Genomic DNA, 21,479 nt, shown 5'->3' on the forward strand with positions numbered 1-21,479 from the left:
GTGTGTGATTTGTTTGTTTTTTTTAGAGGTGCGGGGGTGGGGTGGAATTGAGGGAGGGAGGAGGGTGTGTGAGCTTATCTTCGAAGGAAAACACATTATTACTTTCTCAAGCAACTAAAGAGAAAAACCGTTTTCTATTATTTGAACCAACACATAGGAACAAAATCATAACACACACACATACACATCCCTGCTTTGTAGTTTAGGCCGACATGGGCAAGCTATATTTGAATCTCCTTACAAACTGTTCTAAAAAATCTATAGGCACATACACATTTTTATTAAGCTATTTAAAAGCAACCTTGCTAAGGAAATCACATACTATTTAAAAGAACAAAGAGAAGGGAAGCGACTAATTTTAAAATCTTACTATTTTCCCTATGTTATTAAAAAAGCATAAAAGAATCAATCTGAGAGTCTATTAGTCTCAAATAATTAGATCCAGTAGGTATAAAAGGCAGTAAAAATATTTTAAAAAACCTAATAATGCTTTAAAAGTCTTCTGAAATACTATGGAGATATAATAATAGTATTAAGAAATGATTGAGAGCCAATAGTAAAACAAAAAACATATTTTATGTTTAATAAATTATTCTCAACTTATTTCCAAGGAGTGTGTTTGGTAAGCTTCAACCATTTCCCAGAGGGATGAAGCACTGGTTTGCAGTCAGAAAGAAGACAGTCATGATCAAGAGAAGTAGACAAGATGGAACAACTCTGCTTAAGACATATTTACATTCTCAATGGGGAGGGGAAGCCAAGTTTGCCACCCCAAAATATGCCCCCTTTTTAAGACATTATTTTAAGCTAGTTATTTTTAAGGAATGACAGAATCAGGAAAAATCTTTGGTCTTCCCCCTAGCTGTCTAAAAGAATTTAGAGGACTTGCTCTAAAGGAGCAATTATCACAGATAACTATATTTTAATATGAACTAGTGTGATAGACAGGGAGGAACCTATCAAGAGCCATTTAGTCAGTCCTTTCTGTGTCCCACTGTTAAAGAGGCAGGTTCCATGTTCTTAGGAACCCCAGATGTGTATAGGTAATAAATCTGGTCATTTTCTCTTGTTAATCTGTCTCATGTTAATCTGTTTATTTCTTCAACTGGGAGAACTTAGAAGGGTAGCAGAGAATTTATTTTTCCTCCCCATGTGGTGTGGAGCTCTCCTGGGAGAAAAAGCTCAGTTTTGTGGAATTCACACACTTCCATGGTGCAAGTCCTCCCAACATGGCTGATTTTAAGCTGGCAGCATGAGGTCCCAGAGCTGAAGCTGAGAAGAGCACACCATATACAGTACTAGCACCATGCCAATGCAATCAGTGTAAATAACCTCAGAAGCAGAGATTATAGTAAAATGTAATAAAATAATTAAGAAGTGACAGATTTTGAGTACTTTATAGAACTTATTTAATTTTTAGTAATGGTTGTATTTAACAACTGGTTGGCAAAAATCTCTAAAAATTGAACAACTGGCTTTCACAAGCCAATGTATGTTGACTCTAGCAGACCATTTATATGTTATATACCCAGAAAAGTGTAGACATCTTTGATTTTCTTAATAGCCATTTTTAAGTACTGGAAGGTCATAAACTTAATTCTTAGAAAAAACCCTCAGCCCTGGCACCTAAACACAGAAGTTTATTTTCAAGAATACCAGGCCTTCAAAGCATAAATGGGGCCACTTCCTCATCACAAAGCTGGTTACAGGTATGAGCTATAGAATTTGATCTAGAAAAAAACATCATATAGTATTTCAGAGAACTTTTATCAAAAAGAAGGTTGGACTGTGTTATATTTCAGGGTCCCTTTGAAACAATATATATTTCCCCATGGCTCTGACACTCTCCACTCCTCTGGCCCCCAAAAGAAAACTCTACCTTAAGGTCTCTCTTACTCTGAAGTTACAAAAACAAACAAACAAAACAAAACAGCATTTATAATTAAAATAATTTATAAAATAATTTATAGGCAAACTAAAAGTTTTCTTATTCTCTATTCCATGAGAAGAATAGAGCACTGTGTCTATTAGGTAAATGTTAGCTGATGAATGAAAACTAATAAGCCATTAGCTTTCAATAAGACTTCAGGAGAAACCCTGGAAATGTGCCTGGGCTCCAAGTTGGCTCTGTAAGTCTCAGGGGAGGCTTGCTCCCCTATCATATTCTCTAATTTGAAGAAGACAGTAGTACAAATTCCTCAAATTTTAATTGATAGGCAACCGCCTTATTTCTCTGTGTTATGTAGGTGACCATTTAGGAGCTGTCCGTTTGCATATAAGGAATGAAAAACCCCCTGGCTAACACAGAAATGGATAGAAAGTGGCAATTGAGGCAACTTCACCCCAAGTGTTCTTGGACGTGGAATATAATGAAAAATGATGATCTGACTGAAAATGGATTCAGAAGGATCAGTATATAAGCAAGAAAAACTAATGTAAAACTATGAAAATCCCAATGTTCTGAGGCACTGGAGATGGAAATCCAATTGTATTTAAAATAAAACTGACACAGCTAATAGGCCAGGTTTTGTGTTATCTCCATCTATTGCTTACTTCTTCCATGCACTTGTCTTAATCAGACATCTACAGAACACATCTATTGTGCTGTGTAGCCTGAAGGCTGGACCCTAAGTCCTCAACGTTGTAGGCTTGACATATCTATAATTCCTTGAGTTACTGAGGATAACCTCAGGATCATCAATAAAAAATTCCTGTGAAAAGAAAAGCTCATTCACATTTTTAATTAAAAAAGGTCAAAAGGAAGGGGTTCATAATGTAGGATAACTACTTTTTGAAGAGTTGAATGATTATGCTGTATGTTTTCAATTTAAACCATCATCATGATATGTTTAGGGGTTTAATTTATGAGACAATCAACTAATCTTTATATTGTACATTAAATACCTGAATATTATAAATCACCTTAGATGAACATTTATGGAAGAGTTGCAGTGCAACTTAAGAAAAACTTGTCACTTTCATTGTGTGGCAATCATTTGTAAAGCATGATATGCTAAGTAATCCTATAAAATAATTGAGGGACACAAAAACTTCTGTCAGAAAACAGCTAGAGACTACATTTAATTAAACCTTTACGACTGAAATAACAAATTAAATTAATCAACACAGTTTAATTAAAGCTCTATTTGTAATATTTTTATTAGACTTGTTATTAATAACCTTTAAACGCTACCTCTAACTTGAGCTCTATGTTACATTTAAATAATGAACCATTGTTCATACTCACAAAAGAACAAACACTGCTTTAACAGTCTTTTGTCTCAATGGGCTGTTATCTTAGGCACAGCTAAGATACAGACTTGTCCCTGCTTCCTCTCTACACTCATTTCCATAGTTGGCAAGATACCATCTTTAAGGCTGAGAAAATGGTCTAAAATAACGAAGGTGAAATCATTAAGAATATAACAATGAAGTAGCTAAGACTGGAAATTAGAAAAGAATTTTGGTTGACCTCAAACATAATGTTTTCAAATTTGTGTTTTAGTATTTCTTATTAACCTCATACATATGTTGAGGAATGATCTGATTTGGGTTAGTAAGACTTACCTGAACATGTCTCCTAGACCTTTCAGCATTCCCTTCTTGGCTTTCATTTTATCCTTTTCCTTATCTCTATCTTTTTTCTTCTCTTTTCCAGTTTTATCCTTTCTCCTATTAATCTTATCTCCTTTCTCTTGGTTCCCATTCATTTGTCTTTCCAGAGAATATGAAGGCTGGTCACTGGCTGTGGACACAGACTCTCTCCCTGATCTTGAGCTTTCTTCTGTGTCTTCTTCCACTTGGAAGGAAACAAAAACAAAAACAGATAAGGAATACAGTGAACCAAAGGAACAAAAGTAAGGAAGCTAAAATATATGTGAGGATTTTATTTTCCCACATCTTGTACTGTACAGTCTTGCTGTTAACATGGGCTGCAGTTCTATTTACTTCTGCATGGAATTAAAACTGAATATGTGATGTGGATGACTTCTATGCACATTTGTATAGAAAATGATGTGACAATAGACCAAGAGAAGCTGCTTTTCAGCCAGGTGCTGATTGCCCCAGAGTAACATCCTCCTTGACACGGAACATGTATTGCTGTGGGAATTGGCTGGTCCTCATAACAGCACAGACCCGTAATGGTCCTTTTCACTATATTTGCAAAATGAAAATAAGCAGTCCTTCCCCAAGTGCTTACATTCCTCCTGGGTAAGAATGAAGTGGGTTCACTCTGGCCCCTCATTAATGCGTTATATTATACCGCTCTCTGGTTAGCACACCAATGGTAGCACAGGAATTTGTTTCCTCAGGCTCCCAAACATGTCCATTTGTCATTTCTGCAAACAGAAGACTGGATCTTCACAGCTTCTGCAGCTTTTATTTATGATGTTATTAAATAAGGTCAACATCACAAGCAAATGGTACTACATCTTCTAATCCTAACTAATTTTGCATGTGAGTCTACACAATAGCAGGTAAACAGAGTTGGATGGAATCATGAAAATGTGTGATTCAATAACCTTGTACTCTGAACCTCTGAACTTTGTAGATAAAAGCTGTACTTAAATAACAAGATTCCATCCTGTGAACCAACATTTCATAAGAATATGGTCCAATACCCCAAACTGTTTGCATTTGAAAGAAGACAAGTAACTAGAGTGGGTTTCCACCTACCAAAAAACCTTTCAGAATTTAAGTTGGGAAGCAATAGATACACATATTCAGCCATTCTCATAAGATCTTTTCTGAGACTGATTGCCTATTGCTTGGGGCTTTGTGTTACCCCTTGAATTCTGAGATCATCTTTTTTTCTCCATCAACAAACAAAGTATGAATCAATATTTTTAAGCTTTTCTAATGTAGAACCAAATAGAACAGTTAGGCCTCTTCCCAGTCTTTCACAAAGAACAGATCTCTAAATCAAGTTAATGTATCTTCAAGTGAAATGCAGTGAGGAGCACTTAAGTTAGCAATACACAATAACAAGAGTATAATAAGACATATTAAAACAAACTCAATATCTTAGCGTTATGCTACTAAACCCTGACACATCTGAAAAGAGACTATCAAATGATGACATGAGTACAGCCAATTGATACTTTTATTAATGCCAGCTATTTACCATAATACTAAAAGAATTCTTTTTGTTGACACATTTGGTTAAAAACATGAGCCAACCTACTTCCCATTCCAGCAGGTCATACCCGAGGTCTAGCCAAAGAGTAAGAACATCACTGAGTCTAAATCCAGGCGGTACTCTGGAGGTCATTTAGACCAACTGCTTCCTCTAAATGCTGAGGAAACGGAAAGATCTGGGTCCAGCACACTTCCTGCCTGCGGATCTTTCTACTATTATATCCTTGTACAGTTGTACTTTAGCAAGACCTTCATGAATTTTTAGTCAACTCTTTGTGATTGCTAGATTCCATGCTTCATTCAGCATATATTTCAGTAATCTATCAACCAGTCGTTACACAGTCTTCCCAGAATATAATTACAGCAGTCAGAAATATATTTCAGAAACGTGTTGTCAATCACGTTTGGTAACTGAATACTGTGACTTGTGGCTCACATTGATGAATCACTCAAGAAGCAAGATCAATTGTGCAGTGGCTCTAGGATGGGTTAGCAACTGTAGAAATGACTTCAGAAAGATTGACCTCCTTCTGTACTGGGCTATCTAAATGTGAGCCACTCTCTTCTTCCAATTAACATGGCAGATTAAAAACAAAATTGTTTCTTTTACTCTTTTTCAACTAATGCATAAATAGGAATTGTGCAGATTTATTGGAGGAAGCCAGTTACAATTTTCAGATGGCCATTGCTAGTAAAAATCCATAGCCTTGCAAATAAATGGTGAGCTACAGCTGTAATTTTTTGTGGTCTACAAAGAGGAGGGAAAGAATATTCTGGCCTAGTGTCTCAAGAGCTTGCTAATTATGCAAAGCCGTTTCAATGACAGCCCCCCCAGGAGAATGTAAATACAGCTATAGTACGGCTGCAGCACCTTGTCAATACCCTTGATATGGTTATGCTCTGATTGCCAACCACTCTCTCAACTTTTGCGAAATAGGTGTGGCCTCAACTTGGAGGTAATTGACCGCATCACTATAAAGCAATTCTCAAAAGTTCTTGCGACCTATGAACCTAGGTCGGTTGGTATACTCCAATTAAACAGATGGATGGTAGTGGATTTTCTAAACCCAACATGCAAAACTCCTTTTACCTATACTTCCATATCTCTTTGTAACAAACTTTTATTGTTGCACTTCACATATGTCTATCTCCCACTCTCTGAGCTTCTAAAATGAGGAATGCCACACAGACAGCAGCTGCTCATAAAAGGTTGTTTAAATGAAAGATTACTGGTACCTGACTCGTGACTTTATCCCAACCACACCAGCATTTATGCAGTCTCCGGGTCTTGCCATTCCTCTAGCTTCAGAACAATGCCCACTCCTCTGTAATCAAGCCTGAAAAAACTGGCCAGACCCCAACTACAGTAACACCGGGAAGGCCCATTATACGTTTGACTCTTGAACAACACGGGGTTTAGAGGCACCAACTTCCCACACAGTCAAAAATCCACATGTAACTTTTAACTCTGCCAAAACTTAACTGCTAATAGACTACTGTTGACTGAAGCCTTACTGATACCATAAGCAGTCAATTTACAGCTTTTGTATAGCATATGTATTATATACTGTGTTACAATAAAGTAAGTTAAAGAAATGTCATTAAGAAACCCGTAAGAGAAAATACACTGACAGTACTGTACTTATTTACTGAAAAACACCCACGTGTTAGTGGACCTGCATAGTTGAAACTCACGATGTTTAAGGGTCAACTGGACTTGTTTCGGCTCTCATCATCTTCGGTATATTTTTATGATATTATTGTTAGTCCTGAATGTATTGTCTAATGGATTATACAACCCTCAGCAATGTTTGAGACTATAAACAAAAAAATGAGCACAGTAAATGTAAACGGCTTTGTCTTCACAGCAGCCATCACCATAACTCATGAAGGCTAGTTCTCGGCCTGACAGCTGGCAGAAGTACAGGCACATACGTCTGCTCTTGGCGTGGTAACAGAATAAAGGCAGAGCCATCACAACTAACTGTGAACTGAAGTTACATTTGTTGCCAATTCTTTTCATAATCACAATAATTTTCTGGTGTATGTAATACCAATTATTTTATAAATTGGGTGAAACAGAGAAAATTAGTATTAAATCATTTATTAACTTTGGGTTTTATAAACACATTTTATAAAATAAAATATCCTACCCAGTTTCCTGCCCCAAGCCAGTGAACTATTTAAGATGATACTCGGACATTTGAGAATTCTTTATACTTATTTTGAACATTCTAATTTTGATAATACATTATCACAGGAATTCTTCTGGGGGTGTACTTATTTTACTAATCCACTTGATGCTAACTAATTAAAAATATTTAGCAATATGTAGCTTCATATGTACAAACATAAGATGTTCTTTTAAAGTATTGCATTACATATGTTTCAAACTCTAAAATTATTTGATAGGGAAAAATAGGAATATCTCACTTTACCCTATGCAAGATTACTCTTTTAAAAACTTAAACAAATTGGCTACCCATGCTTAATTAAAAAAATATATATATACACATACATACTCAAGGTCACTGATATACTAATCAGGTTATTTTAAAGTTTTAAAATAAATTTCTGTACATTTAATACTAGCTTTATAATAAGACACAACTCAAAATTAATAAAATAAGAGACTAATAAAGTAAGGAACCATATAAATAATTTTTCAAGTAAGATAACTACTGAGAATGTATTAGCAACAAATGGCTTGATTTATGTATTCACACAGAAAATTACAGTGTAAGAACTAACCATAAACCTACATTTAGATAATTTACTATTTTAAGTGGTATATAAATTTTACAATTGTTCTCTTTAATTTTGCTCATCTTTATAGATTATTACCTTTCCCTTTGCAGAGGGCCTACACAAAGAAATATGATCTCCTTCCAAACAAATAGAAATTTCTATTTTTGATAAACATTTATGCCTATTTTAACTAACTCTATGCACTGAACTATCAGCTATTTTCCCATGTGATTACCTATAACAATAGATAATCTCAAGTTTCTCTTTTTAAAGAAGTTATAACATGAAGCTGCTTATTTCTCTTTAATGCAGCATACTCATTGTACAATTAAGACATTTAATTACCATGTTTTCAACAAATGCAAATAAAACTCAATTAAAATTCTAGTCTGTGTTACAAATTAAGCTACTCAATTCTGCCAAGTATCCTGTTAGGACTGAGTCACCAAGAAGTTTGGAAAAAACTGGGCACTCATATGTTAATGATTATGGAGAAAATGACTTCAGATTTCAATTGAAACTCAAGGTTCTGTACCTTATACCATAAATAAATATTTCTATCTAGTCATCACAAACATTTTATTGTCAAAAGCTGACTATGAGCCACACGGTCAATGATCTTGCCCACACCCTCACCATTAAGAAGCAATGCTGCCCTGGCTGGTTTGGCTCAATGGATAGAGCGTCGGCCTGTGGACTGAAGGGTCCCGGGTTCGATTCTGGCCAAGGGCACATGCCTCGGTTGCTGGCTTGATCCCCAGCAGGGGGCATGCAGGAGGCAGCCAACCAATGATTCTCTCTCACCATTGATGTTTCTATCTCTCTCTCCCTTTCCCTTTTTCTTTAGAATCAATAAAATATATTTTAAAGAAGAAGAAGAAGAAGAAGAAGAAGAAGAAGAAGAAGAAGAAGAAGAAGCAGCAGCAGCAGCAGCAGCAGCAAAGCTACTGTTGATCTCTGCTGGTTGCTTATCCAAAATCCATTTCTCCATTTCTTCTTCCTAATGGGACTCTGACTGTGTTCAGGAATGCAATCTAGTTCCAAGGGGTAAATCCATTATAAAGTTTACATAAGCCTAACTTATTGATTTATTAGCCCAGTGTTATTATTACCCAGAATGACCCCATTAATCTGAACAGACATATTCCATGCTTGGGAAGATGGCTCACTGCCTTCTGTTAGATATGAACAAAAAAATAAAATGCCTCTGAGCTCTGCAGTTACCCTCTGGATTGTGCACAGTACAGTTAAAGGGGCAGAAAGATGTTGGTCTTTGATAACAAAGCTAAGGCTGTGGAATCAATAATCCCTGACACTGCCCAACTAACTCTAGAATTCAGTTATGTAAGACTGTATTTTCTAACGGTGCAAAGTGCTCTGAATTGAATTTTTTATTGAATGCAGCTAAAAGCATCCTAGTAAGTACATTATATAAATCAGACTTTACAGCAACTTTGAAAATCTACAATGCTATTCATAACAAGTGTAAGATTTAACAGTGAATGTTATTCCAGGCAGCTCTGACAAGTTTACATTAATTAAATAATTTGTTCAGATGTTTTACTAGAGTTCAATGAATTGTTCAATAGGTATAAACAGAAGAATACAAAATAAAAATGATATCATTACTTTTATTCATTAGTAAACAAGTATTCCCCTCTGCAGGCACAGCCCAAAGAAGCATCCTTAAATATTTGCTGAGTGGCCATAACCGGTTTGGTTCAGTGGATAGAGCATCGGCCTGCAGACTGAAGGGTCCCAGGTTTGATTCCGGTCAAGGGCATGTACCTTGGTTGCAGGCACATCCCCAGTAAGGGGTGTGCAGGAGGCAGCTGATCGATATTTCTCTCTCATTGATGTTTCTAACTCTCTATCCCTCTCCCTTCCTTTCTATAAAAATTAATAAATTATATTTTAAAAAAATATTTGCTGAGTAAATGACAGAGTGCACAAAAAGCCAACCATGTGAAAACTATTCTTTATTACTTCCTATTCATAAAGAATTACCCCCAACACTGGAAATACCTAATGATAAACAAGTATTATTGAGTAATTTATAATTTACTTTGGAATACAAAGGATTCAACATCCTAGCTAATAAAGAGGGAATATACTAATTGACCCCCATGCTGTCAAAAGGATGGCAGAGCCCACAGCTAATAAGGAGGGAATATGCTAATTGATTGCCAAGCCCTCAAAGATGGCATCACCCACAACCAATAAGGAGGGAATATGCTAATTGACTGCCACGCCCTTAAAGATGGCAGCGCCCACAGCCACAAGATGGTGGTGCCCAGTCCCCTCAGCCCCGCTGAGGCGCCTGCTTCTGGAGTCCCCCAGTCCCCTCAGCCCCCCAGCTGCCCAGGGCCACCCAAGGCTCAAGTAACCAGGGCCAGCCAAGGCTTGCGCTGCCGGCAGTGGCAGCAGCAGAGGTGTGATGGGGAGTCACCTTCCCCTGAACGCTGGGTCGCCTCCCACCTCTGAGGGCTCCCGGACTGTGAAAGGGGGCAGGCCAGGCTGAGGGACCCGCTCCTCCAGTGTATGAATTTTCATGCACTGGGCCTCTAGTGATAATTATAAACAGAATGATACAGTCTTCAGAATCTATCTTCATAAAACAAAACTTAAAATAATTAAGTTAAAATAAGACATTAGTAATGTAAAATTTCACTACACTTAGCAAATCCACTGACTACTACCAATTTCTATTGATAAATGTTAAATAAAACACAAGGTAACAAAAATAAGTGAGGACTAGACTTCCAGGCAATGCAAAATCCTGTTTAGAATTTTAAAACTTTGGTGACATATTATTTTTTTTTATTTTAGTTGAATATTTTGACTTTAGAAAAGGAGGAAAGATGTAGAAAATGAACAGCTAGTGATACAGATGGTGTCCAATAACAGGGTCTGCTTTTCTGGACTCTAACTTTTAACATTAGAATGATGAGCTACTGGCAATGGAAAAACTCAGCTTTTTCAGAACACTTTAAAAAAAGAACTCATACACACAAACCTGGCATAAAATATGAAGAATTAAGAAGCTTTTATACTTAAACTAGAGGTCCAGTGCATGAAATTTGTGCACGGGGGTGGGGTGGGAGGTCCCTCAGCCCAGCCTGCGCCCTCTTGTAGTCCAGGACCCCGCGGGGGATGTAGCAGTGTGCCAAGAGGAGCCTGAATCAGGGCCAGGCGCCGCTCGCGCTCATCCTGGCCTGCTGCACCTGCTGCCATGGAGTTGGGAGAGGCTCCCGCCGTGGCAGCTGTGCTCGCCCGCTGTGAGCCTTACTTCTGGCTGAGAGGCGTTCTCCCTGTGGGAGCACACTGACCACCAGGGGGCAGCTGCTGTGTTGAGCGTCTGCCCCCTGGTGGTCAGTGTGCATCATAGGGACCGGTTGTTCCGGTCCTTCTGCTGTAATGGTTGCTTAGGCTTTTATTATATAGGCTAGAGGCCTGGTGCACGAATTCGTGCATCAGTGGGGTCCCTCAGCCTGGCCTGTGGGATCGGGCCAAAATTGGCTCTGAGACATCCCCCGAGGTGTCCCGGATTGGGAGAGGGCACAGGCCAGGCCAAGAGACCCCACCAGTGCACGATCAGGGCCGGGGAGGGATACGGGAAGTTGCCAGCTGGGAGGGACCGCAGGAAGGCTCCAGGGAATGTCCGGGCCGTCTTGCTCAGTCTCGATTGGCCGGATCCCAGCAGCAAGCTAACCTACTGGTCACAGTGTCTGACCCCTGGTGGTCAGTGCACGTCATAGCAATTGGTTGACCATTTCACTATCTGCCCACTGGTGGTCCATGCACATCACAGCGAGTAGTTGAGCAGCCTTAGCATATCATTAGCATAGTATGCTTTGATTGGTTAAATGGCCAACCGGTCGACTGGACACTTAGCATATTAGGCTTTTATTATATAGGATGTGGGTTAGAAATAATAACTGAAGAACCAAGAGTATTAGCATAAAAGAAAAAAAAAGATAATTGATAAATATAGAAGAGTTTTCAGCAAACTGGAGGAAAGTTCAAAAAAATAATTACTAAGAAATTCTATTCTAAAAGTACATTTATATGTCTCAGTTTATATTGGGGTGGGACTATATGGGAAGATAAAAACAGTAAAATTACTCTCTCCCAAAGAATATTACAGTTTTTACCACAAACCATTCTTTACTTCTACTCTACAGTCTTAACTTCTCTATAATGCTCCCTCCAAATGAATCAGGTAAAATGCTCATGAAGATATTGGTAGAATAACACCTCCATTATTTAATCTTTCCCAAGAAAGGGCTGCAGAACAAGTACAATGAGGGTAACACCCTCAATTTTCTGAATCATTGAAAAATTGCTTTTGATATCCAGCCAAATTTTGTACTCAATGATGGTCTACAATGGATATGGTTTCCAGTCCATGAGATAATGTATACTGAAGCTGAAGGCTTTCCTTTTCAACAGACAGAATTGACTGGTTACATAATCATAATGGTAGCATTCATAATAACCCTGCTACTGAAACTGATATTTTATTTTAATCAAGGAGTGAGCTTGGTGTCAAATTTATGTTTTAACAATATACAAATATTAATAATAGTGTCAAGGAAAGACATTCCAGGTCACTACTATGACTTTGTTAAGTGGAAAACAAAACAAAAAATAAGTAACAACAAAAATTTACAAATGTGATAAAAACTGAATGATGCCCTAGCCGGCTTGGCTCAGTGGATAGAGCGTCAGACTGTGGACTAAAGGGTCCCAGGTTCTATTCAAGCCAAGGGCACATGCCCGGGTTGCGGGCTTTATCCCCAGAAGGGGTGTGCAGGAGGCAGCCGATCAATGATTCTCTCTCATCATTGATGTTTCTATCTTTCTCTCCTTCTCCCTTCCTCTCTGAAATCAATAAAGAAATATATTAAAAAAAAACTGAATGGTTAGCAATACCCTATTTTGATATTTATTGAGAATTCAAAATGGCTGTTCACCCTAGTCCAATGCTCTTAAATCCCATGCCACCCAATCCATATAGGGCACCCACAAAAATTTCCTGATTAAAAAAAAATGTATATAGTAAAACCTCAATATAAGAGACTAATTCTGGGAGGGAGAGTCCATTAAAGCTGAAAGTCCATTGTATAACAAAATAGGCTTTCTGAATGCATATGTTAAATAATTGACAAGTTAGTATACCTGTTTTTACTTATGTAGACACATCTGTATAATTAAAATTAAGCATGTATGAAAAGTTTAATTTCATAGAAAATTTTTCTGTATGTATTACTGTAATTCTAAATTTATACTGAACAATGCATGCATTCACCAGTCACCATGAGTAAACAAATGCACACAACTGGGACGTGGCTTAGCGCATGTCAGAACATGGGCCTGCAAGCCTTAAAACTGCTACAGAAAGTCACACTGACAATAGAACCAACTACCACGTGTGATGTGGTGTAATCACGTGCTAATCATCTGCTGAACATTGTTAACAGCAGTGACTCTTGGATTTAAATATGTAGACTGTAGTTGTAGATATGTAATATTCATTCACGTCGGCGAAATTACTAGTGTAATCCCAACACATGGCCTATTCGCTAAAATGTGTTAAAAATAACAGTAATTAATAACAAAAAATAACCTGTTAATTTTGTCCCTTAAATCTGAAGTTTGTTAAATCGAGGTCCACAAAATCGAGGGTTTACTGTACTACTAAGTTTCAGACACATTCTATATAATCACTTAGGGCTTTAGAAAGTCAAGCGAGCCCTGGCCAGTGTGGCTCAGCTGGTTGGGCATAGTTTCCCGAGTCAGGACACATGCTCAGGTTGCTGCTGGATCCCTGGTGGGGGCTGTGCAGGAGGCAGCCTATCATTTTACACTCTCACATCCATGTTTCTTTCTCTCTCTCCCTCTCTTTTCCTCTCTCTCTAAAAATCAATTTTTAAAAAAGTCAAGGAAAAACTAGGCTATTTAGAAAAAAGTTTCTTGTAGAAGAAAGGTCTAATGTACACATGAAAGGGGGAAAGTTAGAGGGCAGCAAGAACCTCACCGAAAGTGCAGGGTCTGGGCAAGAATGTGCATGGAAGCTTGGGGGAATGAGAATAAGAATATGATTATAGCCCTAGCCGGTTTGGCTCAGTGGATGGAGCATCAGCCTGCAGACCAAAGGGCCCCAGGTTCGATTCCAGTCTGGGCTCATGCAGGAGGCAACCTATGGATGTGTTTCTCTCATATCGATGTTTCTCTCTGTCTTTCCCTCTCTCTTCCACTCTCCCTAAAAAAAAAAAAAATCAATGGAAAATATCCTTGGGTGAGGATTAATAACAAACAAACAAACAAACAAACAAACAAAAAAGAATGTGACTATAGAGCTCACTCAGCAAATCTAAAGACAGTAGAGCCAATTAGGTGACCTTAACCATAACCTCAGATATTATATAATGAGGAATTGGACTAGATTGGAAAGAAGGAGTGAAATTAGGGGGGAAGTTTAAGAAAGCTTGGTAATGGAGTGACTATGCAATGAGATAATTATTCTAAGTTTCTGAGCCTGGAAGTGCTAATGAGAAAAATCACATAATCATCATCCATCTTTGTATGAGATGCTAAGCATGTAAATGCAGTTTCTTCCTTTCTGCCAGCATTGCCAAGCATCATTACTCACCTGGGTTATTGTATCACTATCATATAACTGATCTTGCCACTAACACTGCTACTTACATCCCATCCTTGATAACCCATCCTTGATCTCATGGCCCCAACAATCATAGTCTTTTACTTGAAATTCTTCAAATGCTCTTTATCTTCCTTAGTGTAAAACAAATAATTTAAATTATGCCATCAGTGACCTGTTCTCCACCTACATCTTAAATCCCACTCCTCACTATGTCTTCACCTGCACTATACACATCAACCTAATAGAACTGCAGCAGTCCAGAGATGCTCCCCGTGTACCCTATTGAAGGCCACTCAAGCAACAGCACTCATCTCAGCCAACACCTCTTCTAGGAAACCTTCTCCCCTCACTTCCCTCTCCACTCTAATTACACAGATGCCCAGCAGGTATGGAACCCTTTGGTGCCATGGTAACTGTGCATTACAATGTTCCTTAATTACACTGCTTCTCAATGTTGGCTTATATAATGGGTTGAACCAACCCTGACCTCTCAGGAATTTAGAGGCTAAATATCAGATCTTAGGGGCCACAACTCACTTAAACACAACTAATTTAAAGTGGTGTTAATGTAATTGTCGTTCCCATTTGGAAGTTTAATATTGTAGAAAAATCATAGGACTGAGAATTAGAAGGTATGCATTCTATGATTTAGTTCCTAAGTAAGACGTTGGTCAACTATTTAAATATGTTTTTCTTATCAAGAAAATGGTTAAGGTGAGGAGTCTGTAATTCATACACTTCAGATGTGATTTTTTCCCTGTACGTTATAGCTTCAGTTACTTTTCACCTGCAAAAGGAATGGAACATACATACTGCATTCAAAAACTTCCCCAAACTAATCAAGGCTGCTTTTCTTAAACTGCAGATGATATTTAAGTATACAAATTGGCATCAAAAGATAAAATAGGTTCTCTTATTCCTAGTATTTCAGAAAAAAACTTTTATAGATCAATATCCATCAATACTCATTAAAATAATAACCAAATAGAAAATATTTTACAAAGTTTTTTGACTTTGATACCTATTCCCTGATTTCTTCAACATATTTGCTATATCTGAAGGCTCTGATCAAGATAAAATTAGACTTAGCTTACATTATTTTTGCTTAAATAGGTAGTAATCCAAGGTGGCTAGAAGTGTGCAGAATGCTGAGTAGAAAATCTGAGATATCAAATGCAATATGCAGGTGGGGAAGATGGCGAACGGCAGGAAGGTAGAGAGGGAGAGTGTGTGAGAGAGTGAGGGAGCGATAGAGGTGTGTGTGGATGTGTGTGGGTGTGTGTGTGAGTGAAATAGGGACAGTTAGATCCTGCGGTACTTCCAAAGGGCTGCCAATTTGGGCAGTCTTAGATGGCAAAACCCCGGTGCTGCCGCAAACACTCCGGGAAGGACACCGGCGGCACAGAGACCACGCCATCTTGAAGAACAGAACTGCTTGAGACTAGAATCCTAGCCTCGCCAACACCCAGTATGGTCTCGGAAGCAAACCAAGACCCTACAGCCACACTGGTAAAAGACATGCGATCACTACTGCAGACCCAGAGACACCAAGACTCCAGGCACCACAGCCGCAGATTTCTGTGAGTCACAATGCCAATCCCCCTCCCCCGCCGCCCCTGCGGCAGCGACATAGAAACTACCAGACCCCAGCCGCACAATAAGGCTTTCTGAACACACAAAGCAGTGGCGACTCTGCCTGACTTTGAGCCTTGGTGTTGGACACGGGGAGTTTGTTTCCCGCGACTCTTCTCCACGCCCAGGCAGGGAGATTGAACTAAATTTGAGCCTAGCTGCTCATCCCTAGGGAGGTAGTTTTCTGTGACCAGATCCCGCGCCCACGCAGGGCAGGCAGATAGCGCTGAACTTGAGCCCAGACTTGCGAACTCTGGGAATTTGTTTCCTGCAACTAGTCTCTGCGCCCAGGCAGGGAGGCAGTCCTGAATTTGAGCACAGGCACATGACCTTGGGGAGATTGTTTTCTGCGACCAGATCCTGCACCCATGCAGGGAGACAACGCTGAATTTGAGCCTGAGGGTGCAAACCCGGGGAGTTTGTTTCCCATGACCGGACCCTGCACCTTCAGGCTGCGCTGAATTTGAACCTGGATGTGCGGACTCGGGGAGTTTGTTCCCCACAACCAGACCCTGTGCCCACACAGGGAGGGAGCGCTGAATTTGAGCCTGGGTGCAGGGACACGGGGAGTTTGTTTTCCACTGTGCACACGCGTGTGACCAGACCCCACACCCACACTAAGTGGCAGTGCCACCTGACTTTGATTCAGGGCAAGCGCACACAGAAGGCTGTTTACCGCAGGGCAGAAGTGGACCTCCTGCCAACACAGTGCGACTGAGCAACCCGGTCTCCCAAGCAGATCAGGGACCCTGAATCTCCACACAAGAGGCAGCAATGGGCACCAGTGACTAGACTCTGTTCCTCATTGCGTGTGCCTGGGATCCCTGATTCCCAGTACATTCACACTAAGAGCCAGTGACTCCAATTCTTGGCAATGTGCACACAGGGACCTGATTCTTAGTGCAAGGTAGCACCAAGCAACAGAATCTGATACTCGATTCTCGGCATAGACACAGGGAGCCTCTGACTCCTGACACGCAATAGGGGACTTTGATTTTTGGCACACGCCAGTGGGTCCTCTGTTTCAACGTGGCGCAGGCCACACTAAGTCCCTGATTCTAGGTGCACACACGAGGCCACACTAAGCGCCTGTGACTCTGACCCAGGGCGAGCGTGGCTCCCACCAACCCACAGCAACTGCACATCCTGCTGTCAGAGCTCTTCAGTGATACTCGGGGGGTGCAAAACTCCCAATGCACATGGCCCAGGCCACCGCAACTCGACATTTGAACCTTCAGGTGATAGTCAGAATGGGGAGACAACGAAGCAATCCCCAGAGGAAAGAAAAGGAGGAATCGCCAAGAAAGGAAATAAGTGAAATGGAAGCATGCAACATGACAGAAAAAGAATTCAGAGTAATGGTCATACAGTTCATACACCGGATGGACAAAAAAATCAACAACCTGTGCAAAAATCAGGAAGAAATGAAAAATGATATAGCTACAATCAAAAACACCATGGAAGGCTTCAACAGTAGACTAGAAGAAGCAGAGAACCAAATTAGTGAGTTAGAAGATCAGGTACAGAAACAAGCCCAATCTGAACAGCAAATAGAGAAAAAAATTAAAAAGCATGAGGAGAGCCTAAGGGAGCTTTGGGACAATGCAAAACAAAATAACATACGTATAATAGAGCTGCCAGAAGGACAAGAAGAACAGCAAGGATTAGAAAATTTATATGAAGAAATAATGACAGAAAACTTCCCTGATATGGGGAAGAAAAAAGTTACTCAAGTATAGAGAGTCCCAAGCAAGATGAATCCCAAAGACCCACACCAAGACACGCCATAATTACAATGGCAAATGTTATTGACAAAGAGAGAATCTTAAAGGCTGCAAGAGAGAGAGAGAAAGTTACCTACAAAGGATCCCCCATCAGATTATCAAATGACTTCACAACAGAAACACATCAAGCTAGAAGGGAATGGAAAGATATATACAAAGTGATGCAAAGCAAGGGACTGAATCCAAGAATACTCTATCCAGCAAGACTATCAATCAAAATCGAAGGGGAAATCAGGAGCTTCACAGACAAAAAAAGGCTAAGGGAGTTTATCACTACCAAGCTAGCAATGCAAGAAATGCTAAAGGGAATGCTGTAAAAAGAAGAAACAAAAAGGTAAGAAGGAACACAGCCTCAAAAAATAAAAATGGCTACAAACAAGTACCTTTCAATAATAACTTTAAACATAACCAGACTAAATGCTCCAATCAAAAGACATCGAGTGGCTGAATGGATAAAAAAAACATGACCCATATATATGCTCTCTACAAGAGACCCACTTCAGAACAAGGGACTCACACAAAATGAAAGTGAAGGGATGGAAAAATATCTTTCAGGCAAATGGAAATGAAAAAAAAGCTGGGGTACCAATACTTATATCTGACAAAATAGACCTCAAAGTGAAGGCCATAACAAGAGATAAGGAAGGCCACTTCATAATACTAAAGGGATCGATACAACAAGAGGATATAACCCTGATAAACATATATGCACCCAATGCAGGAACACCCAAATACATAAAAAATCTCCTGGAAGATATCAAGAGAGAGATCGACAACAATACAATCATAGAAGGGGACTTTAATACACCACTGACATCACTGGATAAATCCTCTAGACAAAAAATCAGCAAAGAAACAACAATCCTAAATGACTCACTAGATCAGATAGACTTAATTGACATCTTCAGAACATTTCACTCCAAAGCTGTGGAATATACGTTCTTCTCAAGTGCACATGGGACATTTTCAAAAATAGACCACATACTGCGTGACAAGCAAAGTTTCTACAAATTCAAGAAGATTGTATCATACCAAGCATCTTTTCAGACCACAATGGCATAATATTAGAAATAAACTACAATAAAAACAATCCAAAACACTCAAACACTTGGAAGCTGAATAGCATGTTATTAAATATTGATTGGGTAACCAATGAGATCAAAGAGGAAATTAAAAACATTCTGGAAACTAATGACAATAAAAACACAACAATCCAAAACCTATGGGACACAATGAAAGCAGTCCTAAGAGGGAAGTTTATAGCTCTACAGGCCTACCTCAAAAAACAAGAAAAAATGGTAGTAAATCTAACGCTACAACTCAAAGAATTAGAAAGAGAGCAACAAGAAAAGCCCCAGAGTGGGACCCTGCCAGCAGGCGAGGGGATCCCAAGGCAGGTGCTGGGAGTGGAGGCCATGGGGGCATAGGCGACCAAGGAGACAGAACTAAACCTCACATCACCCTGCTTGGCCCAGGAGGATGGCTGGTTAGCCAGAGACGGGTAAGATTCCTCAGGGAAGGAACAACCTAAGACAGGCACAGTCGCATAGGGGCCATCAGGAGAAAACTTGGGGGTCAACAGAGGTGGGGCACAGACCTTCACCCCCCCAAGTTTGCAGGGGCCTGAACCCTCACCCCTGCTGAAGGAGATCTCCTGCCCCCATGGCTGCTCAGCTTCACATGCCCAGCTCAAATCGGGACCCAGGTAACAGAGACTTGGCCGACAGCAGATGCCCTCTCAATGCAACAAGACTTGATGGAGATGTCTTGCACCCATGATCCGGGGAACTGGGGTCTATGATATCTAAATCCAGCCTAGCACCAGGAATGCTCAGGGCCTACTCAAGAAGGCAAATAATCCTCTCCACTAATAATTACAGGGTAAAACAAGATGGTTGTTAGAGTATTAAATTTGACAGTAAAATAGTAGTCAAGTTTTCAGACTAATTTAAATTGGCCAATCAAAATAAGCAAATACTCTAGAAAAATCAATTGTACTGGACAAAAAAGTTGTTCCTAAAGTGTTAACTAAAATTTTTATTGGTAGTTCATCTCATGGTAAAATTGCGTAACATATAATGAACCTAAAGCAGTCACATTTTAGTGCAAAAAAGTAAAATTTAAAAGCTATCAAGATTACAGCATAAAATTTCCAAAAGCCTCCCAATATTTAAACCAAAAAAGGGGGGATAGTAGAAGAATATCATGTAAGGAAAAATATCCTGTAAATAAATTACATCTAGAAAATTTTTACTTTAGAAAATTAACTTTCATTTGTAATGCTAACAGCAAGACACCCAGGTAAAACATACATGGTGTCAAAACAAGCCAAAGGAAAATGGTTTGGGCAAAAAAATGAAAAAGGATAGCAAGTCAAATTTATAGAAAATATTCCTTTATTAACTTTTGGTCGAGAATATGTTTGTATATTTTCAGAAAACAACTCCGAGACCATGTGGATTCCTGCAACAGAGAGGAATTGACAGGAGTGCTCCAGCACTTCCAATTGACAGGAGTGCTCCAGCACTTCTCTTCCATAAAGTTAGAAGAGAAACAGTCCAGAGATGGAAGACGCTGACAATGCCTTGCCATACTAGCAGTCAGCAGATGTGCGTCACTGCAGATTGCCCAGGACCAAACCAGAGAGGGTCGGACATGCATTACCACCATTGTCCACCATCCAGAACTGAAATATCATTGCTGTTATGAACACATAAACAACTGTTGGACATAGAAACTGGGACTCAAAAGAACTGTTGGCCCAGAAAGAAACTCACTATAGACTGATTCATTTGCCTCTCAGCATAACTATTATTGCTTGTCTCATTTTCGGTTCCTGTAAGTGTATTCCTAGTATCACATGAGCTCACTCATCTAGGGGAAAAGATGAACAACATAGACTGAAGAACAAGAACAGCATTGATCAGAAGGAAGAAGGTAATAAAGATTAGAGCAGAAATAAATGACATAGAGACCAAAAAAAAAAAAACAAAAAAACTAAAAACAAAAAACAATACAAAGATCAATGAAACCAAGAGCTGGTTCTGTGAAAGGATAAAGAAGATCGATGAACCTTTAGCCAGGCTCACCAAGAAGCAAAGAGAGAGGACTCAAATAAACAAAATCAGAAATGATAGAGGCGAAATAACAACAGACCCCACAGAAATACAAAGGATTATTAAAAAATATTATGAACAACTCTATTTCAACAAACTAGACAAACTGGAGGAAATGGACATATTCCTAGAAAAATACAACCTTCCAAAACTCAATCAGGAAGATTCTAAAAATCTCAATAGGCCAATAACTATGGACGAAATTGAAGCAGTCATCAAAAAGCTTCCAGCAAACAAAAGCCCAGGGCCAGATGGCTTCACAGGAGAGTTATACCAAACATTCAAGGAAGAACTAAAACCTATCCTCCTCAGATTATTCCAAAAAATTCAAGAGGAAGAAACATTTCCAAACTCATTCTATGAAGACAGCATCACCCTAATACCAAAACCAGA

General features: G+C 39.3%; 1 protein-coding gene across 18 annotated transcripts in view; it reads right to left on the reverse strand.

The window, feature by feature from the left end:
- PARD3 (par-3 family cell polarity regulator) overlaps positions 1 to 21,479 on the reverse strand; it is a 699,476-nt gene that overhangs the window by 239,829 nt on the left and 438,168 nt on the right. For all 18 annotated transcript variants that reach the window (XM_054716632.1, XM_054716629.1, XM_054716625.1 and 15 more), the window contains one exon: positions 3,568 to 3,799. In XM_054716632.1, the coding sequence (XP_054572607.1) occupies positions 3,568 to 3,799 (232 nt within the window). The remainder of the gene's footprint in view (positions 1 to 3,567; positions 3,800 to 21,479) is intronic.

Source organism: Eptesicus fuscus, chromosome 5 (assembly GCF_027574615.1).
Source record: "Eptesicus fuscus isolate TK198812 chromosome 5, DD_ASM_mEF_20220401, whole genome shotgun sequence".
Lineage (NCBI taxonomy): Eukaryota > Metazoa > Chordata > Mammalia > Chiroptera > Vespertilionidae > Eptesicus > Eptesicus fuscus.